This window comes from Habropoda laboriosa, unplaced genomic scaffold (assembly GCF_001263275.1).
Source record: "Habropoda laboriosa isolate 0110345459 unplaced genomic scaffold, ASM126327v1 scaffold523, whole genome shotgun sequence".
Classification (NCBI taxonomy): domain Eukaryota; kingdom Metazoa; phylum Arthropoda; class Insecta; order Hymenoptera; family Apidae; genus Habropoda; species Habropoda laboriosa.
Genome location: NW_017100752.1, coordinates 352,891 through 375,866, shown reverse-complemented (window position 1 = coordinate 375,866; position 22,976 = coordinate 352,891). Strand labels below are relative to the sequence as shown.

General features: G+C 35.3%; 2 protein-coding genes across 4 annotated transcripts; one reads left to right on the top strand and one right to left on the bottom strand.

The window, feature by feature from the left end:
- Positions 1–379: 379 nt before the first annotated feature.
- LOC108577178 (microsomal triglyceride transfer protein large subunit) lies at positions 380–19,263 on the top strand. 3 transcript variants are annotated; one of them, XM_017940290.1, is made up of 7 exons: positions 380–453; positions 3,873–4,183; positions 6,485–6,643; positions 8,423–8,446; positions 12,372–12,565; positions 15,253–15,906; positions 17,185–18,924. In XM_017940290.1, exons 3-7 carry the CDS (start codon positions 6,577–6,579, stop codon positions 18,922–18,924), a joined length of 2,679 nt encoding a protein of 892 aa, XP_017795779.1. In that variant the 5' UTR covers positions 380–453; positions 3,873–4,183; positions 6,485–6,576. The 3 variants fall into 3 exon arrangements, with proteins under 3 accessions (XP_017795779.1, XP_017795777.1, XP_017795778.1); XM_017940288.1 differs by having other exon boundaries at positions 390–453; positions 3,852–4,183; XM_017940289.1 differs by lacking the exon at positions 380–453 and having other exon boundaries at positions 3,678–4,183; positions 17,185–19,263.
- Positions 19,264–21,381: 2,118 nt separating this feature from the next.
- Positions 21,382–22,395, bottom strand: LOC108577172 (inhibin beta A chain-like). Its single transcript, XM_017940281.1, has one exon. The coding sequence runs from the start codon at positions 22,393–22,395 to the stop codon at positions 21,382–21,384; it is 1,014 nt and encodes a 337-aa protein (XP_017795770.1).
- Positions 22,396–22,976: the final 581 nt, after the last annotated feature.

The following is a 22,976-nucleotide window of genomic DNA, read 5'->3' as shown; positions in this document are numbered from 1 at the left end:
TGTAATTACAAGGAGCGTTTATCGTGAAAGTGTAACTGCTTGAGGAGGAAGGAATGAAGTTCAGTAAGCAAAACAGTAGGGTCATCTTCGGAACAAAGGTTGAGCAAAACGATAAACACTCATTCACGGTCACTCTATTAGAGAAATTATAACGTTTCGTGAATTTTCTTCGAGATACTTGTTTGTCTGTGTAGCAATCGTTAAATTTTCTCTTTGTGCCTAGATAATAGTCATAACACGTTTGACTCGCGTTCTGGTAGTATACATAGTTTGCCAAGTGGTATTGAAGAATCTTTTTATCTGCTATATAAAAGAGTGAAATTGTGTAGTATTGTCGATTAATTTTTATTATAAGAAACTGAATTTTTGGTTTTGACTTTGAAAAATGTAAAAGTGGAGAAATTAAAAATCTTTTATTGCTGGAGGATGATGTTACAGTTTTTACTGAAAAAGGTATGTTTACATATACTATTTCTTTTGTATATCGTAATATTTCCGTGTACTTTTTGTTTACTTACAATATTTATCAATGATCTGAAAAATTAATTAATTTGGTCGTTCATCGATACTTTTATAATTAAACATTTCCAAAATCTTAGTTTTCAAAATTTATTATTATTAAATATCTGTTAAAACGGAAAATAAATAAGTAGTACTGATAATTAATTGATCACTTACAATACAGTTCTTATTATCAAAGTGAAGAATTTCTTTCCACTTTTCTATTTTCTCGTTAATAATACAAATAATTAAATACCTATAATTGTAATGCATATTTATAATATAACCTATAATATCATTTTTGTTATTTACATTAGAAATTTGTATTTTTATTTGAAATTACGTGCGTTTTATATTCAGATTAATTATCCAGTCTTTATAATGTATCAATGATAATGTTTAACCTACTTCAACTTGCTAAAACTCTCGGTATTAAGTGCTCGCGGATGATCAAATACTTCCTGTTAATTTACAGCACAGTTCTTCGTAATTCGAACATATTCAGTAAAGTAAACTTTATGTCATGCATTTCTCGGTTTTTATTATACTCAACACTGATTTTTACGAAAAGAAAATCGTTGTTTCAAAGAATGGGAAAGAACATAATATAATTTATTGCATAGTATAAATATAGTAAATTATACTTTTCATAGGGAAAATATTATTTCAAGCTATTACAGAATTTTATTTTAAACTATTATAATACTTAAATTACTGTTTTCATTGTTTCATTTTATTTTAAACAAATTTGAGAAAAAAAGCTTCATTCGAAACTTTATGAACTAATTACAATATTGAAAAATAATGGGATACTTTATAAGTTACATGATAAAAACAGTACGACTAAATGTCATTTTTAAATTATTTATTTTCTACTTGAAACTATCGGTATAATAAATTTTTTTTTGCACATTTTTAAAAAATTTTAATTTTATTTTTGTCGTAAAAAAGGACAATTATTTGAAATGAACTTACTGTAAGAGAGTTCAACGATTTTCAAGTATTTGCTATAGTAATTCTGCGAGTGTCAATGTAAAACGCTAGTGCTTTGACCCCGTTTGAACTTTGCAGATAACTAGTTACAAGGTTTCTACGCTACCTTACGGGAAATTGAATATAGTTCATATTGCAAATTTTTTTGGAAAAGTTTTAATATGTGAATTTACTTAACAAGGTAATATATTAAAAGAAAAACATTTCGTTAAAATGTAAATATTGTTTAAAGATAAGCATGATATATGAATGATTTAACAATGTATTTTTTAAATGAATGGATGAAAAAATTTATTTGCAAAGCATAATAACAATTCTTTCTATTTAATAACAATATTCCTTAATTTCTTTAAAATTAATGTTTCAAGTAAAGCGAAACTTGATATGAAAATATGAAATCGAAGTTTTCTTCTTTCTTTCAATCTTTTTTCTAGAACTTATTTTTTCATGTGTTTTTTCTTTATTAATAAAATTTGGACAACTTTCTATAATTAAATCAATTAGACCTTTAAATCTAGTAATATTTCTTTTAATGATAATTCTTAACGATGCAGAAAATTATAAGGCCGTAGTTGAAGCATAACAGATCGTAAAATACGAACCATTTATTAAATGCAAAAGTATTGTGTTAATAATTGTTTGTATAATTGAAACGTCAAGTGGTGTTTCATTGTGAATATTGTTATTAAAGTAGAAAAATGTGTATAACATTCTTGTGTTTATGAGTCGTTTATTCAAGTAGGCTGTGCTCAATATATTTTACTGCTTCTTGTACATAAAGTATAATTATTCAATATTGACCAACAGCGATTATACTGTATATGTTATCAATTTTAATGGGCAAGGTATAAGTGGAGGACGTTGCTTCAGTATGCACATTATTTTGTCATTTTTATTTCCTTTCATGTTAAAACAATATCTTTTTTATTTTCATACATTTTTCGAAGAATACCATTTAAGCAAAATACACTCAGCTTTTTTTAGGATTAATAGTATTACCTTGACGATATTCTGATTATCCAAATGCATGTTATTTCATCAAATTTCATTAAATAAATCAAGTTTTTTGTTTTATATTATTTTAGAAAGATTAGTTTCTAAACGGATATTCATTTTTAAGTTCAATCAATCATTAGAATGGATAAATTCTTTTCTTCCATTGGATCATTCATTTTTAACAGTACCTTTAGTTTCAAAAAATGAGAAAGTTATATTTTTTAAAGTTTTTAACATGGCAAAAACTCCTTACTCTTCATAAACGAAATTCCCCAAAATTTCTCCATTTTGTTAAACACACCGCGCCAAATGATAATAAATAATTCCTTTTTTAACTACAAACATCATGAAATTTCCTTAAAAAAATTCTTTCATATTCACTACCTGCAAGTCCAAAACTATCGCTCTACGTAAAAACAAAAAATTCCCACAATTCTCTCATTTTTTAAAACGTATCAAGAAACACTACACCTGTTGCTCGAACGCAGTTAATTCGATAGCTCCTTCAAAAATGTTCGTACACTACAACCTTCTTTAAACTTTCGAAACCACCATTCAAGTTTAGACAAAATCCTAAACGCAGTTGAATTAATTAATCTTGATAGGATTACAAGTCGAAAAATTACGATTGTACAGGTACAACAAAAAAACACTTTGTCACTATAAGCCTATGAAATGTTATACAAGGTCCTTATTATGATCATTAAAAAAAAAAAGATTTAATTCATATTTAAACATTAACACCTTAAGTACAATTTTGTTTATATGTTTTCATCACTTTCCACATTGCGTTATCCTTTCTATTATAACAAAAACTTATTTAGTAATAACAAGAAACTTATTTCTATACACCCAGAAAATAATTTAGAAAAAAATAAAGCTGATCATTTTTGGCATATTATTAAAAAGAGGTCGGTTAAAGTGAATATGGACACGTGCCCTTTTAATAATAATTAGACAATTTTCTCTCTTAAAAACTTTCAAACCACTTATCTTATCTAACCTAACGTAACCTAATCAAAAATTCTAAATAAACACTCCGTAAATGCCCTGTTTCGTTAAGTACACCATAAAACCGTTGAACTAGCCCATCTCGTATCCGAACGCACCGTGACAGAGCAGATCAATAAACATCCCCACGCGTTCGTCGTTTCCCTTTCCCCCATGGAAACAGGTCCAGTGGAGAGGGAGGGGGAACGATTCCACACGGAGGGGAGAGAAACGTCAGAAATGGTCGCGAGGTTCGATAACGCAGGCTTCAGACAGGGACCACACTCACAGTAAATCACTGACTCGGTCAACCGCGACGCATTGGTCCGGACCAATGCATTTTTGGTTTATCAAAGTTTCTGTTTAAAAAGTTTCAATTGAGAGACAAATAGATCATTGAGAGAACATTCGAAGTGAAATTTATTATCATCGACATCGGCATTGGACGACACCGGTAGAGGAAACTCGGAGATACGAAAGACTCAAACAGGAGGAAAGAAGGAAGGAAAACATCTGGAAAACATCTTCCGCAATTTCAAGGAGCCCTTCACGGTGGAGGGTAAAACTACATCGACAACAGAACACCATGCACGACAAGAAAGCGACCCATACACCACAACCCTAAGAATAAGGAAACGCTCAGTATCCCTCAACGACTTCGGAATTACCATTATAGCAAAGCCAAAGATAGAAAACAATACGGGTATGGAACTAGAACACACCCAAAATATCTCAACTTCCAACCCAAACCAGGCACTATCCAAATGCTTCATAGAAAATAATCTTGCCACCATCTCCAAGCACGACAATCAAAAACTCACTGTGACTGACTCCCCAACAACTACCCTGGATGACAGTATACCTCCAGCCCCTATATACATTCATTCCCAAGTAAGGGAATACACCACACGTATAACAACTCCAAAAAATACATAAGGCAATGGTTTCTAAGTCAAGTACCTTGGAAATCAAATCAAAATCAAATTCCACTCCTTTAAAAATCACCTAAAGTTCAGAGACTTCTGCACCCAAAACAAAATCCAATATCACACATACTCCTTACAAAATCAAAAACATATATCACTAGTCCTCAAAGGTCTTCCCAGGGTTAGCACAATGGAAATCCTGTAAGAACTCAAAACCAAACAGTCTTTAACCCAAACTCCAAAAAATCCTTCATACAATGCTTCCACTGCCAAGCGCATGAATATATCTTCTCCAACTGTACCAAAAACCTAAATTGCCTTAAGTGCACAGGGTCACACCACATGCATGAATGTACCAAGATTCCAGATACCCCAGCTACATGCTTCAACTATAAAGGCAACCACTCTGCAAACTAAAGCTAGTGCCCTGTACTCTTGGCTTATTCAGCCAAACATTCCAACAAATCCATCAATCTACAATACATATAAATTCACTATGGGATACTATAGCAACATAAACTGCAATTAGAATTCAAAACACACCAACACAAGTAAACACTAATTTCAACAACCCACAAACAATAAGGAACCACATCAAATCACTAAAAAACAACAAAGCTCTTGGACCAGACTGCATAACTCCTATTCAAATCAAAAACCTTCCCAAAAAACCAATAATTCATCTCTTCCACATCTTCAGACAAGCAGACAAGGTTTCATATTTCCAACAGCAAAACAGCAAAAATTATGACATTCCCTAAACCCAAGAAAAGTCAAACACACCCACTAAACTGCAGGCCCATCAGCCTACTCAGTATATTAGGAAAAATCCTAGAAAAAATCATACTCAATGTACTAAACAAGGACACTCAACAATACAACAAATTCTTGAGTCACTGAACATGTCATACTTGAATTTAACAAAAGCAGAGTCACAGTCATGGCTATGCTTAGACATCTAGAAAGCATTCGACACAATCTGGCATAATGGCCTCATTTATAAACTGAACAAAATCAACACCCCCCATTGAATTGATCAAAATAATCCAAAACTTTCTCACCAACAGAACATTCCAAATAACAGTAGCAGGAGACAAATTCAACATCAAACTTACCACAGCAGGAGTACCACAAGGATCAATTATCAGACCAATTCTATTTAATATATACATATATAAATGACATTCCTAGGTACAAAGAAATACACACAGCAATGTACACAGACAACACTGTACTCTTTACATCCTCCTGGCAACCCAACAAGCAGCAAAGAAACTTCAACTACACCTCAACACTGTCCCAGAATATTTAATACAAATCTCTTAACACTAACATAAACAAAACAGAAGCTATCATTTTCAGCGCTAAAAACATCAACACCCCACTTCAACTAACCACGAAAACACAGTCAATTGGACACCAAACTTACATGAAAACAGGCCATAGAAGACAGGATGCAAAAAACCCTAGGAATCACCAGATTAATATACTCACTGATTGGAAGAGACAGTTCCCTCCCAACCAAACACAAAATACTCTTATACACTGCATGCATCAGACCCATCCTCACTTATGGGCCACAAGCATGGATCCCTGTAGCCGAAACACATCAACAAAGCCCAGAGAACACAAAACCGCTTCTTAAGAATAATACTCAATGCACCACGAGACTACCTCACTGTCAAACTTCACGCACAAGCTAATATTCCTGACATAAGAACGTACATCAAATCCCTCACACAAAACATTTTCAATCACACACAGTAACCCACTCATAAGTAACATGAAATCCCATTATCCCGCAAAAGAAACATACCACGCCTCCCTAAAACCATCCTCACTTCTAACTAACACATGCTAACGGGTTTTTGAAAGTTTTTCCTGCATGACTCATGAATAACACAACTAACAAGACAAGTAACTAAACCTATCCTCTCCAGGTAACAAACGGGTTATAGGGCATCCAAACCGTCCCAGGCACCGTACAAAACAACACAGGAGGAAACTAATGAAAAAAAGAAAAAGAAGAAGAAAGTAACGCAGGCTTGCCCCGTCTAATTACTCGTATTTACTCGCAGAAGGAGAAGAGGACAGGCGCGGAATAGCGTAGAAGACGTAGAGTACGGTGTAGTACACACGAGGAAGGTCGTCTGTGAGAAACGAACAAAGGATGGCCTGCCCGGAAACGCCGGTCACGGTGCTCACCGTCTCTCTCGTCTACCTTCTGGCGCTCTTCGGTGAGTTACCAGTTTATGTTGGCCCGCCTGCTTTCGCGTGCTGAACTCCTACGCTTCTCTCGCGCCACGCTATCCCCGCTACATTCAAATCTTCACGGGATTACACTGGTGGCTCGTTCGTTCCTTTGAATTGTTTCTCTAAAGGTCTAATGTTTTTGTTACGGTGTATAGTTTTCTAACCGGGAAGCAGGACAGATATGGAGTGGGTGGCCACTTTCCCATTATCTCGAAGCAATTTGAAAGAATTATCTTGTTCCCTATTGTGAAGTCATTTATGATAAGGTTATGAGAAATATGCAACGTTGCTGTGGTGGATTTTTTTTTACCGTAAAAAGAAACTGTTTTGAAACTGTTCTTCGGTGATGTTTAAATTAATTTGGATCGAGGTAACGGGAGAGTATATACCGAAGGGCGTTTAATGGAGCTGTCCAGATGACGTGTATAACCAAATGAAAATCATTTCATTTACAATAAAAGTGATTTGTACAGTGTATAAATATCTCACAGACCATTGAAAATATGAAAAAATTATAATTATGAAAGTTGTTTGATATGGAGGGGGGCATTGTGTGGTCTAGAAAGACTTCAAGGTCAGATAAATTTTTTTCAATGGGACACAATACATCCTTATATAGTCATAACATGATAGGGCTTGTCAAAGTCAGTCAGTGACTTTAGCAGATACTGAGTGGTCTAATTGGAGTTCGTAACACGATTACATAGGGTTCAACTTGCCGACGTCTTGCTATTCTCGTTGATCTGACTCCTTGGGATCTCCTTAACTTGTGATCTACATTTAACGACTTTATGTGGCGCACCGTTGTACTCATCTTAATAATAAAGATGCACAGCATTCCATTAAAAAAAATTAATTCAATTTAAACGTAATTAAACTTGATATAAAAAAAAAAACTACTGACACCACACAACCTCCCCCTCTATATCAAACAACCCTTACAATAACAGTAACTCTGCTTTCATAAAAACCAGATAAAACGGACACACTGTATATAAAATGATTAACGAATTTTATAAATTAATTTGAAAAATATGAAATTAGTACCTTGTAAAATATTACAAGGACATCATCAATATAGGGCACCATCGACGTTTAACACCTGTTGCTTTGGTCCTTTTGTATAGATATTTGTTACCCTGTGGTTGGACATTTAAACAAATAATGTGAATCCATAAAAACGCAAAGAAAATAATTTTGTTTTAATCATTTATCAATACATACTTAGAAAAAGCAAAATGGATATTTTACGAAATAAATATATGTATACCTAACCTATACTTCTAATTATATAGTCTGTTCCTAATAAACAGTTCTTTAGGATCGAAAATTCTATTTGACGATTTGTATCCAGTCGAAATATCACTTTCCTATATCAAATGATTGTTATACTAATATTGTGTTTTAATTTATTTATAAAAATTATTTCCTTTACTAAATGATTGAATTATTTGTACAGATTAACAAATAATCTTTGAAAATCATTCTGAAAGCTGCTTAACGAGTGACTAATTTGGAATACTAAACAATGACTAATTCAAAGGCTACTACTTTGTCTGATATCTATGACTCCAGTTTTCTTTTCTGATATCGAACTTTGTACGTGTTTGGTAATTGAGAATGTAACCTTCGGAACTCTCTATTTCTCCATTCAGATAAAATAGTTATCGTTCCCTATTGCAAGCTATATAACGAAAAAATCATTTCTAATTAGTCCAAAACTGATCGAGAATCGTACCTAATTGAAATTTCCTTCTTTTCAGGTTCCTACTGTCAAATGGCACCAGGTAAATTTATATATTTTTCGTTTTAAAGTTGTAAAATAATTCGAAGAGAGAAACAGATAATTAAAAATATTAATATTGAAAGGGATAATTAAAAAAAATTGAAAATATTAAAAATAAGCTGTGAATTTAGCTTCCTCCACCACAATTTCCTTTTTTTTTTTTTCTTTGTGAGTCATTAACGTTCAGGATAAAATATTTAGATAAGATGTCATAGAATCTGGATGTATGAAATACGGAAGAATTCGAGCCTGTTTGGCGAGATAACTGATCTTGGGTAACCTAGTAGTGGTTAGGTATTCATGATCGGACTGCATTCCATTTGGCATTGGTATTTTACTAGGGATAGAAAATTCTGAAATAATTAATACAGGTCCTGAATTAATATGACGATCGTTAATAATCTAGTTTATGTGAGATTAATGTTGAATTATGTGTCAATTACTTTGCAATTATGTTTCATAAACAGCCTCAAGGCTTTGAAATATCTATATCCTTGATAATTAAACAAAAATTTTATTTACTGGAGTTTATTAGTGTATCTTTAAGTCTTCGATAATATAAATAATAAAGAACGTTTGTTGCATTTATATCTTCATTTATATTACTTTTAACGTAAAATAATAATGTGATACAATATTGGAGAAAATTTTGTATTTTCATTATTAGATAATGAATAATAATTTTTTCGAATATTTTATCACATGTTACCATTTTACAATAAAAATAATATAACTCAGAACCTAAAATTCTTATTGTTAAAAATACGATTAGATTACAAATAAACTGAAAGTAATTGTATCTGACTTTAATATTTGCCTAAATCACACAGTAATTAATACTTAAAGTGTATTATAGTATACGTATTATCAAGAATCAAAATATAAGGACAATTAAATTTCTTAATTCACTGACTTATACTATCTTTAGATTCGAAATTTAAAGGAACTACAGAAAAGAAACAAAAAAACAATGATATTAAATTTGTAAAAATACTACATTTACAGTTCTCGAATATGTTCAACTTAGAAACACTCATTTAACAAAGAAAAAAGATTTATTACAATTAGAAACTTTTGTTACATACATCATATTTTCACTTAATTTCCTTTTCATTCTCGATTAGAAAAAGCGGTATCCTTGATTCGAAGAATTACTCGTTTTCAGCAGGTTGTCTTCCGTTTAATTACAAGAACGGTGCTACTATTTCCGCGTCTTTGTCGTGTAACAGGGACTTCGTGAATTAACGGTGTCTATCCTATGCTCGTGCCGTGTGCGTAAATGCGTATATACACGCAAAAGGATGCTGATACGCATGCATCTGGTATACTCCACGCTGCGTGCCTCGTCGTTTTTAGAAGAGCGATCCAGACGGTGACGTTTCTGTATGCGTGGAGCACGCGCGCGGTTGCATACCGGGTGACTCGGAAGCGCGAACTCTTGGATTGGAATGTGTGAAATATAATTGTTGGAAAGAAATGGAACGGATAAAATGGAGTGTTCAGTGAATGGAAAATAGGTGTCTAAGCACGAAGAATTGTTGAGAAACACATAATTTAGCATTATACTTTAGACAGGAAAATTGAACGAATCACAGGCATTAGAAAAATTTGATTCAGAGTATGTACTTTCATTGTGAATGGGAAACAGGACTACCCTGAGTGATAACGTGTGTTCGACGTCGTTGATGAAGGCAAAGTATTTGTTGCGTGTGCTCTATTAAATATACAGGGTGTTCAGAATATATTATGGGGTGTAATAAGCGCACGTTTTGTGATTTGAAGTAGAAGAATTTAAATAATATTATGCAAGAAGTCGCTAATTGTTGGGAATGCAATGTTTATTATTAACATGTTTCCTTTTTTCTATTACAGTAATAATCTTTTTATGAACATTTATCATTTGCTACAGTTTTTGTGGAATTAAATGTAATTTTTGGTTTTCCAAAAGAGCTCTAAATACGAGTGAAAAATATTTTCAGAGATATACAAGTTTATTGAAATTTTAACTGTAGAAGACTATATTAGGTATTGTAATTTGATTAAAAAAGGAAATACTTTTGTTAAGAATTGTTTAAAAATTTCTATTTCAAGAGTAGGTAGTACATATTAGTTTTTCAAATTTTTACTGTATTTTCCGGTTACCCTGCATGCAGAATCGTGTGAATGTGTGCCTGTGCACTCTACTCATAGATGCTTAAGTGCAGACAGTGATGTACATTAAGTGCCTTCGCAAATATGTAATTACGATTATGGTTGTTGTTTCTTTTTCAAGACATTATTTTCTTACATTGGTTTTACACTGTAGAAGGTAAAGACGCGGTAGGACGAGTAGTTATGAATTGACTTGAATAGATTTGCGTGTTAATTTTCACAGGCAATATTGCCTTGCACAGTTACCATTAAATCTACATTATCTGTCTAACGTAAGTAAAAAAAGAAATGGAACGTTTTACGGCATTTCAAATTTATTGTATCGAGTGAAATAAATTGCAAGTTTATTTAATCTTTTTTTTTTTTTTTTGTTTAAATCCATCTGATTTAAGTGATTATTATTTATTAATTGAGCAAACGCGATAATTTGCAATTTAAGAAATAAATACTGAAAGTATTGTTTGACAAAAGGATAGTAAAAATGAATATTCAGAGCTTTTTGAAATAACTGTAGAAAGTTGAAGAAATATTTTTTTACGCAGAATGTTCCGAAGAATCGGTCTACATAAAAAAAGAAATGCTGTTCCATTTGAGATGCGCCGTTGCACTTATGAAAAAAGTGAAATCGTAAGAAAGTAGACTTTTCTATACCGTTGTACTTTTTCCTCGACAATTTTTTTCTACAAACAGTCCCAATTTCGCAACTCACCCTGTGTACAAAAGAGGAAAAAACTCGTAAATATTTCACTTAAATAAAATTAAAAGAATTCCACTGTTTTCGATGAAACAGTCTTATTAAATTCACGAACTCACAATAATTCACTTATATCACAGTCATCTCGTCAAACAAAGAAAGAGAAAATAAGATTATAAAATAATATTCTAACGCTCAAACATACTACGATATTGTTACCTTCAACAAATTACTACCATGAATCACCACTAACTCCAAAAACTCTCTCCCCACCACCAGTAGGCGCGCCACTCACCAGGGCCGTCTTTACTATAAGGCGCAAACTGGGGCCACACTTTAAAACTTTACTCCTCACAAACAACAATGGAGAAAACAGCCTAATTATAGTAGCAAAATAAAATACTTATTTTTAAACATTAAATTCTTTTTAATTTAAATTTGAACTGATTTATTTCTATACTTTAAATGTTGTGTTATTTTCATTTGATCGAAATGAGTCATTATGGAAGTGTCGACCTTTATTTTCAACAAACTTCAAAAAAACAGTGTATACGAATCTGATGTTGGGATCTCGTAATGGCGTTGCGCCTAAGGCCTTCAAATGTATAAACACGACCCTGCTAAACACTGTGAATCCTGGCTAAAATCACTGTGCACCTATCGCCCCCTCTCCTATCTCCTTAACGCCCCCACCACGTCAACTGTGAGAGAGAAAAAATATTAATTCGTAACTCTATAAGCGCTGGGTCACCGAATATTGTACATGTATATATTTAATCGCACACAAGCAACACGTGTGTATAGGTATTACGAATACATGTTTGTCGAAGCACATGCTATGGGATGAACGAGGCACGCATACACAGGCAACCGGTATCCTGTGTCTCATCGGTTTAGGCAAGCGAATCCAGAGTAACAATATTTGTCAGTTGACGCGTGACTGTCGCCGGGTTACATTCTAAAATTCATACGCGTTGTGTTGTTTCTCAAACGTGTCCTGAAGTGGATGCAAGCATTAATTCTCACGTGGTTCTTGGCTATTTGCTAATGATGTACTGGAAGGTGTGCCTGATTGTTGCAGCCGTGGCCGGGGTTACCAGAGGCTGGGAAGTGGGAAGCGGGCTGAAATATAAACTGACTACGACCTTATTGTTCAGCGAGACTGCCCCATCGAAATTCAGCGGGGACGTTGGTTTCCGTTTGACCGGCGAGCTGGACGTAACCGCTGTTTGGCAGAATCCAGACGATTTGAATACCTTCTTGCTGAAAATTGAGGTAGGAGTTGTTGGTGTTTTGTTTGGAAGGGAATAGTTCTTGTTTTGAACAAGAATTTGAGAATTTGAAAATCTGGGAATTTGAGAATTTGGGAATCTGAGAATTTGGGAATCTGAGAATTTGAGAATCTGAGGATTTGAAGATCTGAGAATTTGAGGATCTGAGGATTTGAAAATCTGGGAATTTGAGGATCTGAGAATCTGAGAATTTGGGAATCTGAGAATTTGAGAATCTGAGGAGTTGAAGATCTGAGAATTTGAGAATTTGAAAATCTGGGAATTTGAGAATTTGAGGATCTGAGAATTTGAGGATCTGAGAATTTGGGAATCTGAGGATTTGAAGATCTGAGAATTTGAGAATCTGAGGATTTGAGAATTTGAAAATCTGAAAATTTGAGAATCTGAGAATTCGAGTACTTTATGTTTGGTGTTCTTAAAATGTTTCTGCACAATGTTTAGCACTACTCATAATACTAGGTATATTTTGATTGTGCAAGCGATGATACAAAAATAGGGTTTAAAATTTTTTTGTCTTTTTTTTCTTATTTAAATAAAGGGATGTGTGAGAGAAATGAGTATTTAATGCTGAGAAGATTGATATGTTTGAGATGTTTGTGTATGTCACTTGGTTCTATTTGTAAGGTGTATTTTATCGCGTAAAGACATGAATTATGAATGTATGAATACATCAATAGGAAGGATTAAACACTTTGAAATTTGGGGTTCTTTTGGTGTTACTAAATATTTTCACATATTTTTCTTTTCAAAATAGAAACAAGTATGATGATAGGTGTATAAAGGAAATTATAGATTTGATTAGGTGTTAAAAGTATATTTTTTATAGAAGAATTTAGAAAAATTCAAAGTATATTGTGAGGCATTTTGATTTTACGTTTAAAAATTCAGTCTTAAAATGAAATAATATGTGTGACCTTGGGTCTGTTTCTCGGTCTTTCATAAACTAATTTACCACAATAATTTATTACCTATGTCATAAAAATTTGAGTATTGACCCCCGAAGTGTTAGAAATAATGTTATGCAAATGAGTTGTAAAATAATGCTTTGATAATAAGGAGTGGGAAAAGATAGTAAAGGTGGTTTTTAAAGTAACTCTTAGTAGTTTTTTTGCTAAACTATATAATTAATGTGTAATTTAAAAAGTGTACAAACAGATGTATCTATGATAACTCTATTTTTATTGTGTTTACAATCATTTTATGTTTTCTCGATGAAACTTTGTGTTTTCTTTACTGTTTCCCTTTACTGCCTTTCAATCACCGAAAAGCAAGTTTTTCAATTCAACATACTTTAAAATGAGTCACTCTGTATAAGGATTAGTATTCTTCTGAATGGAAATGAAATTCTAGGAGCAAGAAAAATTATTCCTACCTGTTGTAGTATTTTTAGTTGTAATATTTCTTAATCGTAAGTAATTATGATAAAATTTATATTAAAAATTATTTTCGTATTATTTCGCGAGGATTATACGCACGAAAATTACAAAAAAAAAATTAGAACATTCGTTATTGGTTATTTAAAATTCAAGTTTGCTCTCATAAATGGCACTTTTATCAACGAGCAAGCGATAAGTAGAAAAAGATTGTATTTCCAATATAAAGCTGATAACCTTTCATCGAAAGGCTGAAGTATAACACGCTTTGATAAATATTAAATTGAGTATAGCTTAGAATTAGTACTTCAGTTTTGAAGATTAAAAGTTGTTTTAATTACATTACTAATGAAATATTACACACTGTAATGTATATAATTTTTATTCAGTGAAAATCTTTTTTTTTTGTGAGAATTTGTAATAAATTAACGACATGTCACTGACATGTTTTATAATTTACAGCTGTTAATCAATTTGTATAAACTATGTATGCAAATTGCAATCTTTCTTAAGCACTGTCTAACACTATTTAACAATTTTTTAAAGTTTCTCGAATTTTGATTGCAAAAATCTAATAGAAACATCGTTCTAAGCACATTCATTCAAATAAACATTTCCCCTATAATCTTAAACGCATTTGTGAATATTAATATTCTGTAATTATCGATAATGTTACGCTCCTGTAAATTTGGTACCAAAATTATTTAGTAGTATATAATTTTGTCTGTTATAATTTCACTTGTTGTAAATATTCACAGAAAACTTCCATTCCCACATTAACCCTAGTGCGTTCTTCCATTCGACTGTACACTCAAGGTCTTTGGGTCATAAAAGATCCAAAGGCTTGAGATCTTTGGGTCAAAAAGTCTCAAAAATTTGAGATCGTTGTGTCAATCAAGACACAGAAATTTGAGATCTTTGTGTCAAGAAAGACTCAGAGACTTGAGATCTTTGAGTCAAGAAAGACCCAGAGACTTGAGATCTTTGAGTAAAAAAATATCCAGAGATTTAAGATCCTTGGGTCAAAGAAAGACGCAGAGACTTTATGTTCCACAATTTTTGTTATCAGCACGCCATACGAACCTAGATAATAAACCTCTAATATAATATTAAAGGAAATGTAAATTTTATAACAGCAAGTTATTAAAAAAAAATAAGCCGATGGGTCAAAAAAGACCCGAAGACCGCATTAGGGGCAACATCTTTACCTAATTTCTATCGTTCCCTCAATCATTATCAACATTTGCTACAATATCCTGTATAATATTTCTCTCAACGTTCGTCCTTTCCTTTACAGCTGTTACAACCACAATTATGGATCAAATCTCGAAGAGCTCCAGAACCAGAAGGGTTCGTCGAGCATTCCTCCAAGATGAACGAGCTTGCCGAGCATCACATGCTGCTGGTTTGGAGAGAAGGCGAAGTACGTTCCATATTTATGGACGTCAGGGAGAGCTTCTCCTCGGCAAATCTGAAACGTGGCCTGGCCAGCCTGTTGCAATACCGAGTGCTCGACGGCGACGTTCAAGAACAAGACGCTTCCGGTCTCTGCAACGTGACTTATCACTCGCTCGGACCGAAGACGGTGGAAAAGCGGAAAACATTCTGCAAAGAGGATGGTCTGCCGTTAACGAAACGACATCCTAATCCACTGTTTTGCATGAAGCTCACCAGTACTCGGAATTCTACTTACGAGCTCACGGAACACCTTCTGCCCAGCCTGGTTCGCGACGACGAGGTGCACAGGATGATGTTAACCGCCAGACCGGAAATAGGCACTATGGTCACGTCGAAGAGGATACTCGAGCTGGTGTCTGACACGCTCAGCGCGACAACCGTGCAAGCTAACACCTTGTCGCAGACTGTTACTGATTTGCTACCTCAAACGATGGAAATGAGTATGAGGCTACAATGGGAGCCTTCCGCTTGTCCTGATACCGGATGTCCGATGGTTAGTTTGCAGTTTTTCATTCGTGTTCTCTGTTTTTTTTTCTCCCTCCCTATGTACTAGGTGCGCGAATGAATAATCGAAATTTTTCAGTGGAGCTCAGAGTTTGTTTAAAAAAAGAAGAAAGAAAAATATAGCAAGTTGTGCTTTTTAATTGCTTTTTATAACTTGAAGCCATCCATCGGGCAAATGATGAAAAGTGCTGTGTCCCTTAGACAAGATCCAATCGTCACTCGTATTTTTGCTTTACAAATGACACAACTAATGTAATGTTAGTATGGTAAAACTCTACTATTACTACTAAGTAATGTAGGATTAAAAATAAATATTTGTAAGTTGTTTTTATTATGAAAACGTAAATTTCAATTTTGATCGCAGACGATGATGATTAGAACGTTTACCTTTGTATTGATTTATTTTCATTTCGAGAAATTGAATTTGGTCACCTTCCTTAATATTTCGTAAACGTTTTATATTAATAGAGAGAAACTGTTTTCTCGCCAAAGTCAATAGCGCGATGATGGATAGACGGAAACACGTAAAATTATCACGCGAATCGATAACTTTATTCAGTCAAGCGTTTCCTGTTCTCTGTTTATTTATATCTTAACAAATCAGAGATGAGTAAAGGAACGGATGTAGAAGTCATAGAACGCTGAAACCTTTTGAAGTCGCACAGTAATTATTGTGATTCTATTCAAAATTGCGTAACTAAAGTTGGTAACAAATTGCTCAAGGATACTCACTTATCTATTTTTAACCCTTGGACAGCGGATAGAGTGATAATCGCAGGTACCGCGGATGTCGGGTCAAATATGACCCAATAATAAATTCTTTTTCGTTCGAAACTACATTGGTTTTTTTTTTTTTTTTAATTTTACTAGGCATCGTGTTGTTTAAAATTATACAAATATATTACGATTAAAGTAAGAAACATAAGGAGGCATCCACCGTCCGAAGGTTAACATAATCGCCAAGCATAATCATATTATGAAAATTGAATTAAATAGAGAATAATAATAATTCGTTCGAAAATAATTAAAAGACCCATTGATTTTCTTAATTATTAAAGATATAGAACAATGTTCAATACGCAAGTCTCTCTTTGTGTTCAAAATATAATACTTACAGTTATTATTTCAAGCATAAATTTATAATTAATCATCCTGCAAGAATACTGTTGTAAGAATAAAATTGTTCGTGAAATGTTCGATGCACAACAAATCTCTTTTCAAATCTAACTATTTCAACTTTGTCTATTTTGAAATTGTCGAATTCCAGTTGGAGCAAACTGTCGACGAATATCGCAGCGCCTTAGAAAGCAACGCTCTGGGCACAGGAAAATCTGCTTCAGCATTGTTGAAGCTCCTCTCTCTAGTCAAATCGTCTTCCCAAGAAGAGTTGCTGAAACTCCTGAAGAGACCGCGAAATCGCCAAATAAAGCCACAACTGCTGGACGTTTTTGGTGCAGCTTCAACTGTAGCAAGTTATCAGGCGGCAATGAAGATGTTGCGACAGGACGAAACAGGCGATGAAACTGAAAGGTACCTTTGGGCCCTATCCTTATCTCCAACTCCAGACGTGGATATCGCTATGGATCTATTGAAACGATCAGAAGAGACACACCCTAACGACAAAGTTTCGGAAACGATAGCCTTAACTGCAGCAGCTATGTCTCGTCACTTCCCTCATGCTGTTGAGAAGGCTAGAATCAGCTTAGAAATCGGCCTGGACAGTTGCACGGGAGAAGAGTGCAAGCTGAAGTTCCTCAGAGCTCTAAGAAACTTGAGAAGCAAGGCTGCGATTCCAACATTGTTGAAATTTGCAACAAGCGAGAATAGAGCTCTGAGCGTGGTAGCTTGGAAAGCGTTATTAGCTCTTCCCAGGGATTCGATAACTTCGGAAGTGAAAACGACAGCGAAACGGGTCTTCTATCAATTAGGCGGGCCTAAGAGGGACAGCAGTGTCAGAACTCTGGCGTTGGACGTGATTCTGGAGACGAAGCCGTTGAAGGAAGACATAAGATACCTGGTGGAATACCTGGCAGGCACAGATTCTGCCTACGAGGTACGAAAGTATCTTAGCCAGCGTTTAGAACAGTTATCCGAAAAAGATCGTGAATTAGCTGAAAAGTTAGACGAAGTTCTGAGCGAAGCTGGAAGGAATGTAGTGAACTATAACGTGCTCGCGCAGAAAGGTCTGAGCACAGCCTTCACTAGGAGTTTCTTAAGATCAGCAGACAGCAATGGATCGCTGGTAACTGTTCAAGAGATAAACTCAGGATTGATGAAACGCGGAACAGTCGACGTAGTTCTGCAAATCGAGGACCACGAAGAGGCATTGTTCTCACTTGGTCTGTTCGCTGGTGGCCTAGGAAGCTTCGTTTCAACCTCGAGCCAAGAAGAAGAGATGCAGGATGATGAACTAGCCACAGCTGGAATGGAACTGGACTTTCTAGGCGTCGGTATCAGACCGTTCGTCTTCTTCTCTGGCCAAGGGGAACTCATGGGTCACGTTTGGTCTGGCACAGCTTTAGAACGTGTTCCAGCCTTCCAGGTTCTAACTGCAACCCACAACCATAACGAGTACATTCCACTGGCTTCTGGATTCGTTGCGGAGATTGACTTGCAGGGTGCGGTAAGCTTCGAACTTGCCGGACAGATCCAACTGAGCCTTTGGTCCAGAAATGCGCAATCTCTGGTGGATTTGAAGGCTGGAGTTGTGGTTCAAGGTGGGACAAAGGTGCGGTCCGACTTTGTGCAAAGCATGGCGGAATTCTCGATGACGATGGAGCCAAAGTTAGAGCTGGCCACTGACGTGGACTTCTCTGGGCCGGTTTCGTTGTGCATGCGACTGAACCAGCTGGAAAATCTGGTGAAATATCAGGTGTACAAAGTGGAACGAGTGGCAGGAAGCAGGCATAAGCTGAGGAAGACGAGAAGAATGAGGCTGTACAGTCCTGCAAGGTGTTATCTGTTGAATAGGAAGAACAACGAGATGTGCTCGAAAGTGTTTAGTTAACTTTTGTAGACTGTTGTTGATGTTACCGTGGGGGGTTTTGTTAGATTTTATTCGAAGACAGTTATCGATGGCGTTGTCGATCTTCTTCTTCCGTGGGGAGTTTTAGTGTGTTGAGGAGGGAATATCGTTCACGTGTTACACAAGATACTACGGGTGTCCTAGGTATTTTTCTACCTTGTACATGGTGCATTTACAATTCATGAATGAGCGAGGTTTTATCCCAATGAATATCATTCTCAAGTCATTCCAGTTCTTTTTTATCGTAGGTTTGTCTGTTTTATATTCCGATTTCGAATCAATTTTTAATGGTTATGCAGTTTAAGAGAGAGACCTTGTGTGGGGACAGTTATAATGGTTGATATAAAAGGTGTTCTGAAATTAATCGATCAAATTGGTTCTGTATATTCTTTTGCGCGAAGGTAACAATCATTTCAGTTGGTATATCACTGAAATAGTGATTGTTGCTTGGTACAATTTTTCTTCGATGATTCTTCGTTAGTAAAAAGTCAACATTGTAAAGTTTCTATGTCTTATGGTTTAATTCGATTTTTTTTTAATAGAGTATTATTTATTCTATGTTTATATACCATTCTTCTTCATTTTACTCGTGAATCATATTTTCCTGTGCAGTTTGGTTATTTCATTTTGAAACACATCTGCATACGCGAATGATACGTCGATCTAAAAGGCTATAAATTTTCGGAAAATTACAGGTACATATACATAGATTTTAAAAAATGAACTGAAGATTATAAAGAGTTGTAAACACATCAAGTTACTTATTTTTGTTACGAATTTATACTATATAAAACTCAGAGCGAAGCAAGACAGTTTTGTACATGAATTGAAAAATATATCATACGTTGAAATATATTATTGTCTATTTTACGCCCTATACAATGATACGAAAGACAAAGATTTACGAATTAGAAAAATGAGAGATCAAAGTCTATATGTTTGCTAGACTGAACGAAAATTTTTTTATTTATACATCTAAATCGAGACGAAAAAAAGTCTGAGACGTTTCTGCATTAAAAGTGTAGGATCAAGAACCTCCACATATATGTATTGTGCGGTGCTCAAGAGATTGCCCCCGGGGCAGCATAAGGGCAACAAGGGCATTTCGCTCACCCTTCCCGAATCTTCGTTTTCCCACAATCCCTATTTCTATGATTGTGTTAGAAAAGATGGACTTATGGGGATATGACCCAATCAGACCCGCATTCTTTCCAGGGGCAAACTCCTGAGCTCTACGCAGTACTCTAAGCCTAACTTCTCTAACGCAATCATAGAAATAGGGCACACGTACTGTTGCTATTGGTCGAACGCGATAACATCCACGAATCGAATCGTATAGCACCGCGTAGCTAAAAATTCGGGAAGAGCAAGCGAAATGCCCTTGTTGCCCTTCGTGCCGCCCCGGGGGCAAACTCCTAAGCACCGCACAGTACACTACTGCTCATTAGTATTTGCACACCCTTTTGATCACAGTGTTCTTTATTTTTGTAAGTAACTTCATTTAACCAGTTTCCAAGGAAGAAGTCAAGGGTTTAACTCGTTTTTCTGTAATTTTTATTTAGAAGAATTTAATTCTTTTGAAAAATTTTTTCAAATCTTTGAATAAAGAAAGAAAGATACTTGGGCAAATATTTATGAATAGTAATGTATGTAAAGGAACCAAGAGAAGATGTAATTAGGCGGCGACAGTGAAAGTGATAAACATGCGACAGATCTTTAAACTTTCTTTTTTCTCGATTCTCACACAAGTAAATTGATGAAGTAAATGCATGTAAAATATGAAGTTTAATCATAAAACATGTTTTTTTTCTAATTTTCATGTGCCTTTCAATAGTTCCATTACAAGACTCGTAAATAGTCAAGAAACTTGTCACTTTCAATGAAATAAGTATTGAAATTTTGTTCACTAGATTGTCAAATACTTTGATATTTCAAATTTTGAATCTCTATTATATTAAAATGTTGCAAGCACATTTATACAGCTAAGTACATGAATGCCACAAAGATTACAGAAAAACTATTTTATAGACAATTTTTATGTATACAGATTGCTTTTTACATAAAAATATAAAGAATTTTTCCAACAGAGAAATTATACGAAAAATTGTATATATTTTAATAACATCGTTTACTGGTACTTTACATCTGTAAATAAATAAAACTTTTGCACTTATTTAATAACTTATTCGTAAATTAATTCCATTAGAAGTTCCTCTAAACAATTTCACTAGTTATACACACGTACAACAAAAAAGAAACGCTTTTATCTATCACGATTAAAAATGAAAGTTCGTCTAAAATAGTCCATAGGGACAAAACATCTAGTCAACAGAAGCGAAAAAAAGAAAGAAGAAAAATTCGATTTTTTCAAACCTCAGTGGTGATATCTAACCCCATAAAATCCACTTGTCACCTTGGACATTTCTCATCGGTAACACCTCAACGACAACCGCATTCAGCTACAACCATGTCCTCATAACCGTACTGATACGTCAACGTCCCACTGGCGTCCAGATACAAGAGACTGGTAGGCGCCAACCTGGTCGGCACGCAGCAAGCCCTCCCAACTGGTTTGCTTCCGCTGTCGACACCCTGAAGAGCTCCGTGCACCAACGTCTGCACGATCGCGTGTTTCGTCGGGCTGAGATGGTCTCCGAACGGATAGAAACACTTTCCAGAGCACTGATACGCTTCGTAGCCAGGCGGAGCAACGACCCACTCGTCGTACGCGATCAACGCGAAGTCCACGTACAAGGAGCGTCGTCTGCAAGAGTTCTTCCGTCGTTTTCGCGGACCGTCACCCTCGTCCAAGTCCTCCTCTTGCACCGAACGACGTGGACGCTTTTTTCTCACCTTGGAGTAGCTGAGTAGCAAGATAGGACCGTCTCCGCAGGGATGATAGCCAACTTTCCCGTACACTCGAAGCCTGACGATACCACTGTTCCTCATGGCTACAGCTGAAGTGACGTTGAACGCCCTCCAACCGTCGTCTCTCCTCGACTTGCAGCTCTCGGACGTGCTCGCGTCGTCCAAACGCACTCTCAGAATGGATCCAACGACTCCTAGCAGCTCTGCTACTTCCAGAGCCTCGTCAGGATCTATCGGAGGCACTGAGAACACTAGAATCCTGGCTCCATCGTCGGTTGGTCCTGATACGTGGATCGGTTGCAAGGCCCGAACTATGTCCAAGTCTGATCGTCGATGGTACAATTCCAACATGTACTTGGACACAACTCCGCGATATTTTCGATGGTTTTTGTTGGAGGTTCTTTTGCTTGTTTTGTTGGAGAATCGATGGGAAGACGGGGACGAGGCTGGAATTGAGAGATCGAACTGGATAGATGCTTTGGCGTGCACGGTTGACGATTGCCAGGAAAGGGAACCTGATTTCCATAGTCCGTACGCGCAGAACGTTCCGACGAAGAGAAGGAAGAAGTATTGAGATGGATTCATAACGGAGAGAATTGAGGAATTGATGGAGAGAGTGTGAAAGATCACATGGTTTCGAACTGAAGTCGATCGGATTCCACATCGAACTGCTATGAGAATCCTTGGCTGGTGAGTGAGGCTGAAGGACCGCTTTTAAATAGCTGCCAATGAGCAGGCGGGATTCGAAATTGCCGCTGGAATGTCCTTATCGTAGACAGACCGCCACTCGACCTCCAACTACCCTGAGAGAGACTGATATATGTTACGTGATATATGTACATATGCTGCGTGATGCGGAATTAACGAGGGAACGAGACCGAAGTGGTAATCACCGATTTTGATGAAACTTTGGTGTATAGTAATTTAAAAAAAAAGAAGTGGTAATCACCGATTTTGATGAAACTTTGGTATACAGTATTTAAAAAAAGAAAAAAAGATTTGTCAGGTATTTAGTAAAGGGGTGAAAATCGCCCTGGAAGTTGGAGATGGTAAATATTAATATTTAGGATAATATTAGAGATAGAGAAATAGTGTAAATTGACAAAGTTTGTATTTATGAAAAAAATAATAAAGAAAGTTAAAATAAATATATTTATTGCCCTTAT